Genomic DNA, 15,292 nt, shown 5'->3' with positions numbered 1-15,292 from the left:
TTAAAGAATTTGGTATTTGTTGAAGTTATAACCGGTCGGGGTTATTACAGTGGTATCAGAGCTTGCTTGCAAAGTGTCTGACAAAATGTCAAACAACTAAATTATAAAGATTCGGTGTTTGACGAAGTTATAACCAGTTGGGGTTATTACAAGAAGACTCCCTCGTAAAAAAAAAATGCATCCCATATTCTTTTATTTGATAAAGAACATGTCAAAACATGAGTATTCCTATTGCTCCATACCCCAGGATGATGAAACCCTAGCTCAGGCCATGCAACAAATGAAGAAGGAAAGGGTCGGATGGACTCCTACTAGAAAGGTAATACTAAGGGACAAACTTATCAAGACATGGAATGCCCGACAAACTGATCCTCTCATGATCTTTAGTAAAACTTGGATAGTGCGGGATAAGCACAGAATTGAAACTGAACAAAAGACCCAAGAATAGAATATTTGAACATTCAAATTATTATTTCCTTGGTAGCATCCTCAAATTCAAGATCCCATAAAAAGCATTTTAAAAATTTTAAGCCCAATAAACCAGAGCCTAGAAGAAATGGTGGTAAAGAATTCAAGGGTAACTGAAACAGAGGCAATAAAGAAATGAGAAGGGACCGCCATTAGGATGTTACACTTGTGGTGGATCATTATGCCAACAAGTGCCCTAAAAAGTCAAGTACAAATCAGTCAACTCGACCCCCATACCGCCACAAGAGATCGTCTACCAACAGAGGATTCATGCAGCACTAGACAATTGGCAAGCAAAACAGCAACTGGGCCCAATAGAAACTCTAGGTAAGATCTACAAAAATCCTATTTCTATATTAATCGATACAGGGGTGACAAAATGTTTCATATCCCCAAAATTTCTAAGTAGACTCCCTATAAGAAATAGTTCTATGGCAAATCCATGGACTGTTGAGCATGCAAACCAGTCAAGGGCTAAGGTAGAGCAGTGCCTGTTTGAGGCCTGGGTTGACTTTCTGAATTTTTCAACAAAATTGAATTTTTATGTAGCACCTCTTGGGTCCTATGATATCATCTTGGGTATAAACTGGCTTAATGAATATAAGCTAAGGTCGATTGCCTCGCCAAAACAATAGAATGTTTAGATGACCAAGGCAACCCTATTACTATCAAAGGAATTAAGCATGAGGTCAAATCACACTAGATATTGGCCATGCAGCTTATAAGATGCAGAAAGAAGGGGTGTGAAATCTTCACAATAAAAATTGAAGACTTGAGAGAAACTGTAGATACTACTTATGGTGATTACTACATCTTCGAAGATGTAGAAACTAGAGAAAAATTGAGGGAATCCTTTGAGAAGTATCCATATTTCAAAAACTTTCAAGATGTGTTTCCAAAATAACTCCCAGAATTACCTATGTCTAGAGTATTCGATTTTACCATAGACTTGGTACCTAAGGCAGAACCTATATCTAGAGCACCTTACTGAATGACCACTATCAAGTTAATCGAGCTACAAGAATTATTAAATAAGAAACTTATCTAACCTAGTGTTTCGCCTTGGGGAGCTCCAGTCTTGTTGAAGAGCACACGGTTATACTTGGGGGGGGTTGTTCAATCAATATAATAAAAACTTTTGCCAATTCAAAACTTTTTATCCAAATAACTTTAAATGTTGGAATCAACTATTATGCACATAACACAATAACACAAAGATATACATGGAAACCCAATACGGGAGAAAACCGCAAAAATAAATGCTTTCTTATATAAACAATTCTTTTACAATGATATGTACGCTCCAAACTTCTAGAGGTTACGACCTCTATGTTTATGAGCACCAACTCACTGGAAGCTCCAACTCCAACACTTCGTAGGCTTTCACCTACTAGAAGCACCAACCCACGATGTTGTTTTTGTGAGCATTGACCCGCTGCACAAACTGTTCTTCCACCTTGAAAATGTCACTAGATTCAACTGATAATGGATGCCTTTTTAGCACAATCTCTTCTCTTCAAACTGATAAGTAAATATGCTTTGAATCCACACAATAGCCTTTTTTATATTGTCTTCAATAGAGCAACACTTTTAGTTTTAGCTCAAATTCAATATATAAATCCAATATATCCCTTGCTTTATCATTTCACTCCACAGAAGAAAATCTTTATATACTTTTAGTTTTAGCTCAAATTCTTTTTATCTACACTTCACATCACAGTTTGCTCTAATCTTTTTACTTTCTTCTTTTCTTTCATTCCACCGCTTACTTACCCTTATATCTCTGATATACCTTCTTTAACTTTACTTCACATCATTCATTATTTATATAATATAAAACGATGTGACTTTTCAAGTTATAAAGATTATGCCTTCTCATGAATAATATTGTGTGTTAGCCGACTGGATGGTTCCGGCGGTATTTTTATTCTGTAGCTGACGGGGTGATGTCCGGCGGTGTTTCTGTATTCTGTAGCGGACGTCGTCGGTAAATAGTTTTTAGTGGATAGAATATTTGTCGCCGACGGACTCCTTCGGGAAGGTTCGGCGGTAGTATTTATATCCCGTCTGGGATCATTTTAAATCATCATTCATCTGCTATTGCGAATATAATTCTACTGTTCGTGTTCATTGTCTGTATGATGGTTCCGGCGGTATTTTGTATTATGTAGCCGACGGGGTGATGTCCGGCGGAGTTTCTGTATTCTGTAGCCAACGTCGTCGGTAAATAGTTTGTAGCGGATAGAATATTTGTGGCCGACGGACTCCCTCGGGAAGGTTCGGCGGTAGTATTTATATCCCGTCTAGGATCATTGTAAAGCATCATTCATCTACTATTGCGAATATTATGAAGCCTAATGTATGTTCTAGCATATGCGAATATAATTCTGCTATTCTGGTCCATTGTCCGGATGCGTTGATTTCTTTACCAGTACGGTAAACATCATGAATAATATTGTGTAGTCATAATCGTAGAAGTTTATCCAATCCTTTAAACAAATTCTTGTCCTTAACATTAATCTTCTTCTATCATGGTATTTGTCTCATCTTGTATGCATTCAACTGATGTCTTCACTCCATTGCTATCATTTCTGAGTTTGCATGTATGTATATCACTGTCTGTAGAATTGATTACTGCTGTAGCCAAATTTATTAAATAAACTTGCCAATTGACCAGTCATCTCTGTCCTTATCAGGTGGTTTCCTGTGTTACCATCACTGAGTTTTTATTGCTGCTATGTAAGAAATATGTACGCTGTTCTGTTTTGTCATTTATCGCATATTTATATCTCACTGATTAAATTTACACCAGTGCTTCATATTACAAGGCTTTTGTATGGATCATAATTATACATAATGAATCATTCTTTGTTTTCCAGATCACGTATCCTTTATTGTTTTAGTACTTTGTCTTCTTCATGTGGTGTCTACGCTGCTTTTATATCACTTCCACCTTTGAAATTTGAAGACTGTCTGAAATGATGTGTACATTCATTGTAATTCAGTGACTCCAGCAGACACGTGAGTAGGTACACTGGTTCGCTGCATGAAGGCGATTCATATACTTTGACCATTGACACTATTAAATATATATTCAGAGCAAATTAGGAATGATGCTTGTATGTTATTGTTCTTTTCGTCTTTTCTTTAATTTCATATAGATATTTAATCAGAAATCAGAAACTTGAGGATTCTTAGAACATCATTATCTCCTGGGCACTACTCATATTGTTTCAACATATGTTCAGTATATGGTTCTAATGTCAGTATATTTGATCTGCCACTCCATTTCAATCATTATATCATCCATGCAACTGAATTGTATCTACCGTCAATGTAGTTACTGCTCTTTGTAATATATATCATTTCATATGAAGACTTTTGTTATCAGGCCTTCACTTTAATCATTGCTGAGGATGCTTATTGTCACTGTTTTATTTTTTCGTTGAATCACTGTTTTCTATTTCAACATTGCTAACATGTATTGGTTTATTACGACTCAATGCCGATTCATGCTAACTGGGTGAGCATCATAAAAGACAGTTCCAAGTAATTAAATATTGCCGCCTTAGGATATATTAATCACCCTTCATATGCAATTGATATTTGTCGACTTTAATTACATAGATTCCTTACTCAGAAAACATGGTGATCTCATTAGTTTGTAATGACGACTTATTTGATTACGTTATGGATACTCTTTGTCCTTGAATGCTGCAAAACACTTTTCAATGACACTGATAAATGTTTCCATATATCCCTTCATTCTTGACACCTTCATGTTGGTAAGAAATAAAGATGCTGCTAGTTATGATTCCCTTATCAATCCAAGATTCTTCTAAATATAGCTTTATCTTTTCATCACTTTGACATTGATAATTTTTGTAACAACAATCTGATCGTTACTAGTGAAGCCTTTTGACATCAATGACGATTCTTCCATCAGCTGTTTGTCAAGAAGAAGGATGGTACCGTGAGATTGTATACAAACTATAGTCTTCTTAACAAGGTTACCATTAAGAATAGGTATCCAATTCCTAGAATTGATGACTTATTTGCATAGTTGCACCACCCTGGGAGATGGGGGGACGGTGGGACAAGAGGACAAGTTTCTGAGATGGGGGGACAGAGGAGCCTTGATTTGGGGATGGCAGGGGGACGACCGGGGACGGTGGGGTGGCAGAGCGAGCAGGGGTGTATATACTATACATATGGAACTTAAAATGCTAGTTATCAAAAGATGTACTACAATTATACAATATAAGATACAAAGATGTAAAAAACTTAAACATTGAACATTGCATTGAAGTTTTCAACTGGAACATCATGATTCGTGATCAAATGACAAACAAACATTGAACATTGAACATCAGCAAATAATAAATATTAGTCTATATATCAGTCTTCAGATCAATAGTATGAGTATCTAGATTCTACTATCTAATAGTAATGAAGATTCATATGGGTCATAACATAAAGATGATTACAATAAGTATCATGTGCCATGAATCATGATATCAAAATAAGTATATAATGCAAACAAAAACTACAAGTCTCCAAGAGTCCAAATCAAAATACCAAATTAATGATCAATAATCATCCCATGGAGGTTCGAAGTTGAAACTCATCGCCACTAGAATTATCAGTCTCTCCAAGATCAAGAGCCTAAAAGGGAACACCACCTAGCCCTGTAAAGAAAACTAAGTCCAAATCTTTGAAAGATAAGATTGTCTCAAGGATCTTAGTTGATTTGGATAAAACCAAGTTTGTAGAAGTTATTGAGCCATTGGTGGACAAACTTGTTGAAGAACTTACTTGTTTTGATTATAGGTTCACTAAGGTTGAAATCGAGAAGCAATCATACTTGAGTTGTTTGCAAGATGCTCAAGATGCATTAGCTAATGTATCGAAAAGCAATCACGAATTATGGGAGAAGAAAAATCAACTTAAACAGGAGGTTTCTCACTTGAATGAGGTCATTCAGCAACAATCTTCTCAAAGTTTTGTTATTATGTCTCAGACATCCAAGGAAAGAAAGTTGATTGAAGCCGCTAAGTCTTGGATAGGTGAAATCATCTCTGAAGGAATTCAAGCCATCACAGAAACATTTGTAGTTCTTAGGTGTGTCAAAGAGATAAATGAAATGGAGCAAAACTTGATCTCTTCTTTGACTCGAGAAGCAGATGATTTGAAGGAAATCCTCAATGATTGGGATGAAATTGCAAAATTTGATCTAGATGCATTGGTCTCATGTGACATTCTTCTGTCATGTGAAATGTTCTTCAAAAGCAATTGGAGTCGAAGCTTTGATTAGAAGCAATTGTGGAAATATATAGCTAGAAGCTTTGTCTGTAGCTTATATTTCTTTCTTAATTCGCAAAATAGTTAAGATATCTTTACTTTTAGAAGTCTTTGTACCCTATTAGTAAAGCTTTTTCCTTATAGAAATACGACCAAACTTAGAGCCAAACCAGTACACTTTCAGGTAGCCTTTGAGTTAGTGTTAGTTTATTGGTATCACCATTTCCAGCTTTAGATAGAAGTGTAGTTAGAGATTTCACCCTACCCATTACTCGCCCCAAGAGTAAGTGGATTCTTTCTTGAAAGTTAAGAAAAAAGACTATTGGTAACACCCTTTTTACAAAATCTCTCAACTTCTTGCTTACCTTGAGTTGATCCAAGGAACAATAAGAAGGGGGAGCCTTCCCTTTAAAGTAGGAGAGACTCTGTCTCACACACTGTGGCTAGTCACCTTATTTTGTAATTGAATTTTTACCCAAAACTGTCAGTCACAAAATATCCACCCAACATGCTCAACATTATAAACTTTACATATATATATGATACCACCATGATACTCCAATAATGTCTATGAATTGCACTTATATGTATATATAAATATATGTGTGCGTATCTAAAGAGAATATAATGATAAAAGGAAGTTATACGTACTCTCAAAATTACACACGTATAGATATATGTAGGTACTGTTATCTCCAAAATCAACACCCTAATTTGCTTGAAGTCTTAAAACCCTCAGCGATTTTGGATAAACATTGGATCAACCAAAAGTTGTGAGTAACCTATGACCTGGTTGAACATCCAGATTCTAGGCCGGTTCCTATCTGATATATTTGATACCTTACTTATGCTAATGGAGACGTGAAAACTTATATGGAAAAGGGTAAAAAGACAAACTTGAACATGAAAAGCTAATAGATTAAAATAAGGTGATACACCAGAACTGATAACGCAAAATACTGTTATGCTTGAAACACAATGAAAGTTTTGACAAATAATCACAAAACCCTAGCTTGAAAGATCTGCTAATTCATATCAATATTTTAAGAGAAGGTTAGAATTTGAAAATATACGAAAGGAAATTAATCAAAATCGAATATATCAATAATGAAAACACAGCTCAAAACCTATGAAAATAGATATCAGATAAGGAAGATGCATAACGAGACATAATTCAGAAGGTCTATCAATAAAACACAATTGAATAACGTCAATCACCTCAAAGCATACAACCAAATTCTTTACTCCAAAGCTGATTCAATGAAAACTGTATTCCAATCAAAGGCCCAAATAACAATATCTCTGCATAATAGCTCAGAATAATGGAGAAAAAAAATACCAAGGACGAAAATCACATGAGCATCCTCCTCTCCAAAATCTGAACCCCTTTCTTGATAAACAAGAGGGGTATATAACAATCTCAAAAAACAATACCACCTTCCATAAAATCAGTAACTCTGGGTCGAAATAATGAGTTAACTGTTTATAAAGATCCCTTAACAGCTCCAAAAATATGTCTCCTATACCTCAAACTGAGCCTTGACCACCCATGCATATAAAAAGTCTAAAAAAGACCCCAAAACTGTCACAAATAACTCCATAATTGACTCCAAACTCTTGAGTCTGAACTAGGCTTCCAAAAATAGCAACTGAGACTCCCCCTTGAAATTTGGCATTAAAAACGTTAAGACCCTCTCAACCGTTTAACACTTCTAGTTAAACTTGAAATTACAATGCAAGCTTTCTTTTAAATCAAACTCTCCCTTTTTGTTACTTATTATTTAATTACATTTTAAAATTATTATCATTTAGTAATTTATTTATAATTTATCAACTAAAAATAATAATATTTACAATTTAATTGAAATGCAATAATAATAAGTTATTAAAATAATTACATAGACATTAAATGAATAAAATCTATATCATTATTTTAATAAAAATATTAAACATCCTTATTATGTTTATGGATACGAAATCTTATAGAAGACAATTAAGTAATGGATAAAAAAGGAAAGGCAAGAGTCATTTGGTTATTTGGAGTGTTTTGTGTTAAGGCAAAACACGGCAGAGTTGTTTTGAAACCCTAGCCGCCATGAAGGTCCTGCGATTTCTTCTTTGACTGGACACTACACTCGGATATTTGCCTGTTTAGACGCCTGGAGCATTCACAGGTTCCTGACATGAAATATAGTGACTTTCTAAGGATGTTGACTGGCTATTTGTTTTCATTTGGAAGCCACATCTGCCCTTTTCGTGGGTTTTCTTTTTGTTGGACTCTGCTAGTCGTGGGCGCCATATCTCTTTTCTCTTTAGCTGCAGATTTATGATGTCTGAAACTCCATCCCTGCTATATTTTGGATGCCTGGAGGTAGTATTTTTTCTGGTGTTTAGATCTGGACGCCATATTTACTACAGATTCTTGGCTGCGGATTTATGATGTTTAAATCCCATTCATGCCACATTTTCTTGAAGGCTTTTTGCTATTAAGTGCATGGCTCCTTCATGGCATGAGCTTTTCTGGTCACTACTCCAGATTCTTCTTATTTCGTGGGCATGAGATTATTTGCTGGTAAGTGCTTGTTTTTGAAATAAGTTGTTGTCATAATGTAGATGCCATATTTACTCATGGATTTATGTTGTCATATTAGTTGTATGTCATGTTTCTTCCTGCTGGGTTCTGCCAACCGTGCATGCCATATCTCTTCTTCTCTTTATTCTTCTTGTTTGGATGCCTGGAGATTACAATTTTGTTTTTTGCTAGAAGTTGTCATAATCTGAGCGCCATATTTCATCTTTTTCTTTATGGGTTTCTGCTATAAGTGTATGGCTCCTTCACTTGTCCATAATCTAATAATGCAACCTTAGATCTAAATATTGTGTGATAACCTACAGTACATCACTCAAGACAGCATGACAAAATTCTCTTGGAGGTCCACACATAATTTGAACCCAAGCAACCTGGGCCATTGAAAGGTCCACAGCATTTTCTACAAGCTTAAGCAGCACCATGGCATGATTACTAACAACTAGTGCAGGTAGCTGCTTTAGCAAATAATGAACCCCAACAGAAAGAAGATGAGCATTTTGAGCTTGATTGAAATCATTTTTCTGCATACCAAAACATCTAAGAAGATGAATTGTCTTCTCCTGATTCGCATGATAGAAAATGCATTTTACAATCCATTCAATCACAGGTTCCACCAAACGAGCATACATCTTCTTTTCATTGTAAGATTTTATCCACCTCATGCTTAGATTCACAGAAAGGACCCTTTGAAATATTGCAGAATAGTCACCAAGACTGTCAATCAAAAATCCTGCTTTTCTATTTCCTGAACAACAGATACAAGATCAAATTTGGGCTCTGTTTTTTGTAAGCAAGCAGCAAAACTTTTCAAGTTCTGGATATCTATCATCATAAGTTCCTATACTCCAGAACGTTGAACCTTTACAGCAATATCATTTTTATTTTTATTTTTAAATTCTTGCTCTGTGAACTTTATCTCTGGAAATTTTGCCATGTCTGCTGGTAATTTCTGATCTGATTTCGCATCTCTTTCTTTTTTGACCTCATTTACTTGAATATGCTTCTTTATATTTAGGTCTCTGCTGGAGCTTGCTTGGAATCTGCTGAATAATTCACCTTTAATCAGATCTGAATGATTTTGAATGTGCTTCAAGGAAAATTGCAAGTGCTGAGTTTTCATTTCTTTCTTACATCACTGTGAAACAAAAGGTTTCGAAACTGTTTATTTTGTCCCTTTAATGTTTCATTTTCTTGATCCTGATATACATATTAATCCCACTTGCCACGTTTATTCTGTTTTCTTCAATTATTATCAGCAAAAGGTTTCAAATCGAAGTGATTTGTCCCTTTAATACTTTTACTTTTCGTGATTGGCTTCTCTATCCACTGATGTACGTCTTTATTTTGCTGAGATGAGTAGCATGTTAGGATGATGAATGTGAGGTGAAGTGAGTTATCAACATTGCTTAGATCCATTAGATCTAACCTATTCCTTTTGTGAATGCAGGAATTGGAAGCATGGAAAGGACAAGATTTAGGACAACAAAAAGATGTATGCGGATGGATGCAACTCAACCAGTCATTACAAGCAATGACTGGTGGCCATGACCTTTTTCTCCTTTTATTCTTCTTTCATGTTATTTATTTCAGTAGAGTACGGATGTATAGCAGCAAATAGAGACTACTCTCACAGTCAAATGTGTGGGAGAAATTTACTTTCAGCATCTTCTTTCCATACTTATAAACATGATTTGTTCCATCATACAAGCATTGTATATTATTCCAATATGAATAAAATGCCTTCCTTTAATACAATCCTGAGTATTACTTGAAAGTAGTAAGCATGTATGCTTTACTCCATTTGAACATGTGTGAAAATTGAGTAACAGGTACAATTATAGATAGAACTCAATAGCATAATGACATAATATATATATATATATAAATAATATATTTGTTTAAAACCATGGAGAAAATATAAATTATGTACTTTATTATGACTCCAAAACAATGAGCGTTGCCACCTTTTATCGGCATCAATTTTTAAATTTGAATTTATCGACTTCTTGTAACTGATAATCGACCTTTTTGTAACTGAAAGTGGGAGGCTATATTTTCCTTCCCCATGATTGAAGGAGCATTTTCAAAATCTCATTTCTTTTTACAATTTCTCTATAAACCAAGTATTCTCTCACCTTTCCGTCTGATAATCTAGAGTATAATACCACACTACTTCTACAATATTGAGGCACACGGGTGGAAACCATAACGTGCATAGTGGTTGCTACCACATCAGCGATTGCATTGTTCTTCTTTTTCTCAGGTCATGTATCTTTTCGCACGTTATTCACATTTTATGCTATGCCTTTACAATGCAAGAACTTTTTATAATCATAATTTTCTGAATTTAGTAGTAGCATAAGCTCGATTGCGTATCTAAGAAGCATCAGCTCTACTCTCTTTATCTTTATGTATGACAAGTCCCTATCTATATACATTGGGTATATGCCCATAAGGACGGAACTGCTACAATTCCTTTGAAAAGGAATGCTCAGCCAATGTTAATGCATAGCACTTTTTTATGTTCTGTAAGATTTGTTGTATCTTTGGCTTGAGGTATCTTCTGATTTCTATGATACTTGACATTTACCAGTTGTGGTTAAATTCAAAAAGGCTCTCACAAACAAATCTGATTAATAAGGATCCCATCAATATCAACAGTCTCCTAGGATGCACCCAAGGCAGGAAGAGCCAAGTGTAAATGGGTGAAGAGGAGAGGTATTCCTGCAAGAAAAATAAACTATTATTCAATGTCTTAACCTTATAATCATTTAAAGGAAGAAACTACTTAAGTCCAAGTCATCTCATTGTTGTCCAAGATATAATCGGTTGTCAAATCGAGCGGTAGTGATTAGGTTGTTTAATGCCCACCTAAAGCCTTGGCCAAGTAGAATAGAGGCACGCTTGCCATAAATAATTACTAGAGGTCAGGAGTCCTAGTTGACAGAGGGAAGGTTGATGGAGGAATTATTCAGCGTTGTCTGCTGCTTAGTCAACAGTCTAACACCAGTATGCTCAGGATTGTAGGACTATGGTTTCCCAAGCCTAACCTAGGGTAAGGAGGGCCTTTCTCGTAAGAGATTGTGTGGGAATATGTTAAGGTCCGCGGTTGGGTGTTTAAGCCTATGTTAATGCTTCTCCTCTTTGCCAAATGCAAATGCTTGCACAACACACTGACAAATATTTCTGTTCATGTATGAAATTCTAAATCTTTTACTTGTACGTACCTTTATATTACTCTGAAATGTAGTCATAAAAATGGATAAACTGATTTGTTTCTTTAAAATATAATCATAGAGGTCAGTAATGGAAGTTAATTTAGTTGTCTTTCATATGAAAGGGATAGTTGTTACTTAAGTTTTGGATTTATAGCTTGTATAGATCAGAAATAGTTTTCATGATGTATTGTTTCTAAATTACTTCATGTCATTCCGTTACAATATTTGGTTATAATTTTAGAATATGTACTTTAATTTCAAAGTAGAAAAAAATGATATGTTACATCTGATAAGACCACAAATGAAATAAAAGTGAAATTAATATTGTTCTTGCTGGCCCAAAAAAAAAATCTGCAAAGGTAAATGGTGAAACTAGCCATGAAAGTACACATAGTTGACTGTCAAAGTATTAAAGTGAACGTTGAAGAAGAAAAAGAAGCAACAATTGAGGGCATAGTCGGCTCCCTTTATGGACCACATTTCTGTCAATCTACAATCACCTTGGCCATCATTTTTGCTACTTATAGTAGAGAACCACCATGCCGCAAGCACAATCTATAGCTAAATATTTTGTGGATACAAACTTAGAGCACAACAATCATTAGAGGCAACTAGGTGGAATAGGGAGGTGCATTAGCAAGTAAACATAGCATGTGTTGATTTCTAGTACTTCAAGTCGAACAACATCCTTTTCAACATGGCAGAAAATCTATATTAGATTAATATGGTTGCTAGAGGGAAAAGACTACAAGGTGCCTTCTGGTACAAACTTGAATGGGAAGCAAGTCCAATTTATTTAGGTTTTAAATTTTTAACTTTTAACTTTTAATTTTGAATCTTGATAGCTTATGTTGGCTTTTGATTTTAAGAGTTTAGACTAAATTTATGTTCTTATTTATTATTTATAACAATTAATAACAATTTTTTATTGAATTTAAATTTTTTATTTTTTTTCAAAATTGTTATTAACATTAATTTCACTTCATATTTGTAGGTTGCTCATAGATGTAGTCAATAGAGCAAAAAATGTGTTGGAATGCCCAAGAATAGAATAAAAAAATTAACTGCAACATTCTTTCTAATGGTAGGATGAATGATAAAAATCACACCATTAATTTTTTGGTTTCTTGCAAGAATGACATGTTCTTGAAATCCGTGAATGTCTCCAACAAGGTGAAACTACTAAAACTTTGGCTACAATATTAGAGCAAGTTGTCATTCAGTTAAAGTAGCAAAGTATTCTTAATTCATTGATTGCTTTGAAGAAAACATATGTAAGTCAAGCATGGGCGAGACTCAAGTTATTCTACGAAGCACGAAGGCAAGTGTCTTGTGTAAATTGTCTTCAATAACTTATCTGCACAAAGTGCTATAGAGACTCTGAAGATAATTTGAAAACTTGAATATTTAATTGTTTTGTATTCATGTCTTTCATTATCAATTTGTAACTTAATGATTAATCTTCTGTATTTTCTAGTAGTAGGTATCGGAGCCCTTGGTTAAAGTTCTTTGCTTGGTAGATGAGGATCAAACCCCAATGGGGTACTTTATGAGGCCATGGATAGGGCCAAGGAGTCTATCAAATATTGCTACAAGGGGGACAACCTCCAAATACACCCTATATAAGAAATTGTTGATAGAAGGCTGAACAATCAGCTCCACCAACACATTTATATAGTAGGGTACATCCTCAACCCTTGGTTTTGCTTCTCAACATTCTACTCGGATCCCAATGAAGAATTCTCACTATGTGCATAAAGGATGATACACATGCTTGAGGTGCAAGATCTCATTGTCTCTGAGTTGGAAATTTATTAGAATACATGAGGTAAGTTATTCTCTTCAGACTTGACCGAGAGAGGAAGAACCACTCAAAACCTAGCTATAAATATATGGGATTTTGGAGTCTTTCACATTAAGTAGATAAAAAATAAAATATGTTTTCACCTTGCTTTCTAACTCTCCAATATTTTGTTTTTTAGATGTTTGGCAGCGAAAATGCATGACAAGTTACCTCAAAAACGCCTCAATGACCTTGGCTGTGCATTATAATCTTCGGTTGCACACAAGGAAGGTTAATGAAATACCAGCTGGTCCACTTGATTTGGATGATATAGATCCTTATACTAATTGAAAATCACGAGAACAACCTTCTTTATTTACAAAGGATGAGATCTATAATTCGGCGAGACAAGCTATGGAGAAGGTTGTTTGATTTAGATTGGATTACACCGAGGATGAGAAGGTTGAGGATGATCAGGAGTTGTCACTGTCAGTACCAACACCATCTACATCTAGGATGGTGGTTAAGTCATAGTCGGTTGTGCCAAGTGAGGGGGCACAAGACTAGACCTTCTACCATTTTACTACAGTTGTTGGGAAGGGGAAGATGAAGATTTAGATTGTTTTGATGTTGTATTTAATTATAGTTTTACAAAGACAATTTGTTCTTTTAAATCTTCTTCAAACTATCAGGCTACCAACCATCAACATATTTTTGAGGATGTCATTTTGCACCCTATTTGCATTTTAATATATTTAGACTTGGCTTGTTTCTTTTGTTTACTCATTTACTAACTCATTAGATGTGTGTCCTCATTCAATTTTGCAAAAAAAATGCACTTCTTATTAAATCTAAGCAATTTTTTTTGTTCAGTTTCTTGCCAGGTTTTTGCCTAGTTTTTTTTGGAGGGCCTTGGCAACTAGCTGCCAAGTCCAAGTTTTTCAACTATGATAATAACCTTAGAACTTTATATTTAAAGATCCCATATTTTGTTGGCAAAATATTGAATATTGTTAAATGAGTGGTGGAATGTTTAATCTCTTCTCTCACTTTACTGCAAATTTATTCTGCTCTTTGAATAAAGTTCCAGGAATAAACAAATACCATGCATATTATCCCGCTTTATTGATTATGTTATTCCCATGAGCACAATGTGAGCAAGCTTTAGAGTGCACTAGAAAATCCATAAACGCTTAAGCTATTGCGTGTTGATCTTGCAAAACATTTAATCAGTTAAAGCATGATTTTCATATGCTGTACAAATCCTCCATAAACATTAAGAAACAATTTCTGTATCATCCAATTAAAATCAATCAAGATGAGAGAGTTCAATTAAATTCAAATCAAACAACTGATAAAGAAATCTCTGTATTTTACACAGACAACTACCAGTAGGGCATAATCTACCAAGCTATTCTTGCCTAAAATGACATCTAAATCAAAGCTCACAGCTTCAACAAAGTATTTCTATTACCTTCCCATGGCTTCCTTGGATGAAACTGCACACAGCTACAAATCTGATGTCAAAATCCTTAAGGACTTATATTTCTGAGTGACCATTACCCAGTGTATGATTAAACTGCAACTAAATGAGATGCATCAAAGAAAATAACACAGGAAAAATATAGAGCAAATATACAAGCAAAAAACTCTCGTCTCCAGGATATCTTAAAAAACAACAGTATTAAATAACTATTTGAGAACAAAGCGCAGTTGTCAAAACAACAGAAGAGGATAGATCTGACATGAAGGAAATAATCAGCACCACATGATATCTTTCATACCAATATACAGTTCCAAAATTTTCAAATGGACATGTTCATCAAATAGTGATCACTAGAACAGGAATCCAAATATTTTTTATTCAAATAATTTGTAGAACAGCTTTACTCCATACAGGAGATTTATTAATAAAGATATTTTACTACATGT

General features: G+C 34.7%; 1 protein-coding gene across 4 annotated transcripts in view; it reads right to left on the bottom strand.

Annotated features, from left to right (window-relative positions):
- LOC149550258 (Transducin/WD40 repeat-like superfamily protein) overlaps nucleotides 1–15,292 on the bottom strand; it is a 226,006-nt gene that overhangs the window by 98,743 nt on the left and 111,971 nt on the right. For all 4 annotated transcript variants that reach the window (XR_016354185.1, XR_016354186.1, XM_089793350.1 and 1 more), the window contains exon 7: nucleotides 14,835–14,877. Coding sequence is in view for 2 of the 4 variants with exons in the window: in XM_089793350.1 (XP_089649476.1) it covers nucleotides 14,835–14,877 (43 nt within the window). In the remaining 2 variants the exon portion in view is untranslated. The remainder of the gene's footprint in view (nucleotides 1–14,834; nucleotides 14,878–15,292) is intronic.

The sequence above is a fragment of the Cupressus sempervirens genome, chromosome 7 (genome assembly GCF_028749045.1).
Source record: "Cupressus sempervirens isolate cs-2001-9-10 chromosome 7, ASM2874904v1, whole genome shotgun sequence".
NCBI lineage: Eukaryota > Viridiplantae > Streptophyta > Pinopsida > Cupressales > Cupressaceae > Cupressus > Cupressus sempervirens.
The sequence above is the reverse complement of the archived record's forward strand: the minus strand, read 5'-3'. Positions and strand labels throughout refer to the sequence as shown.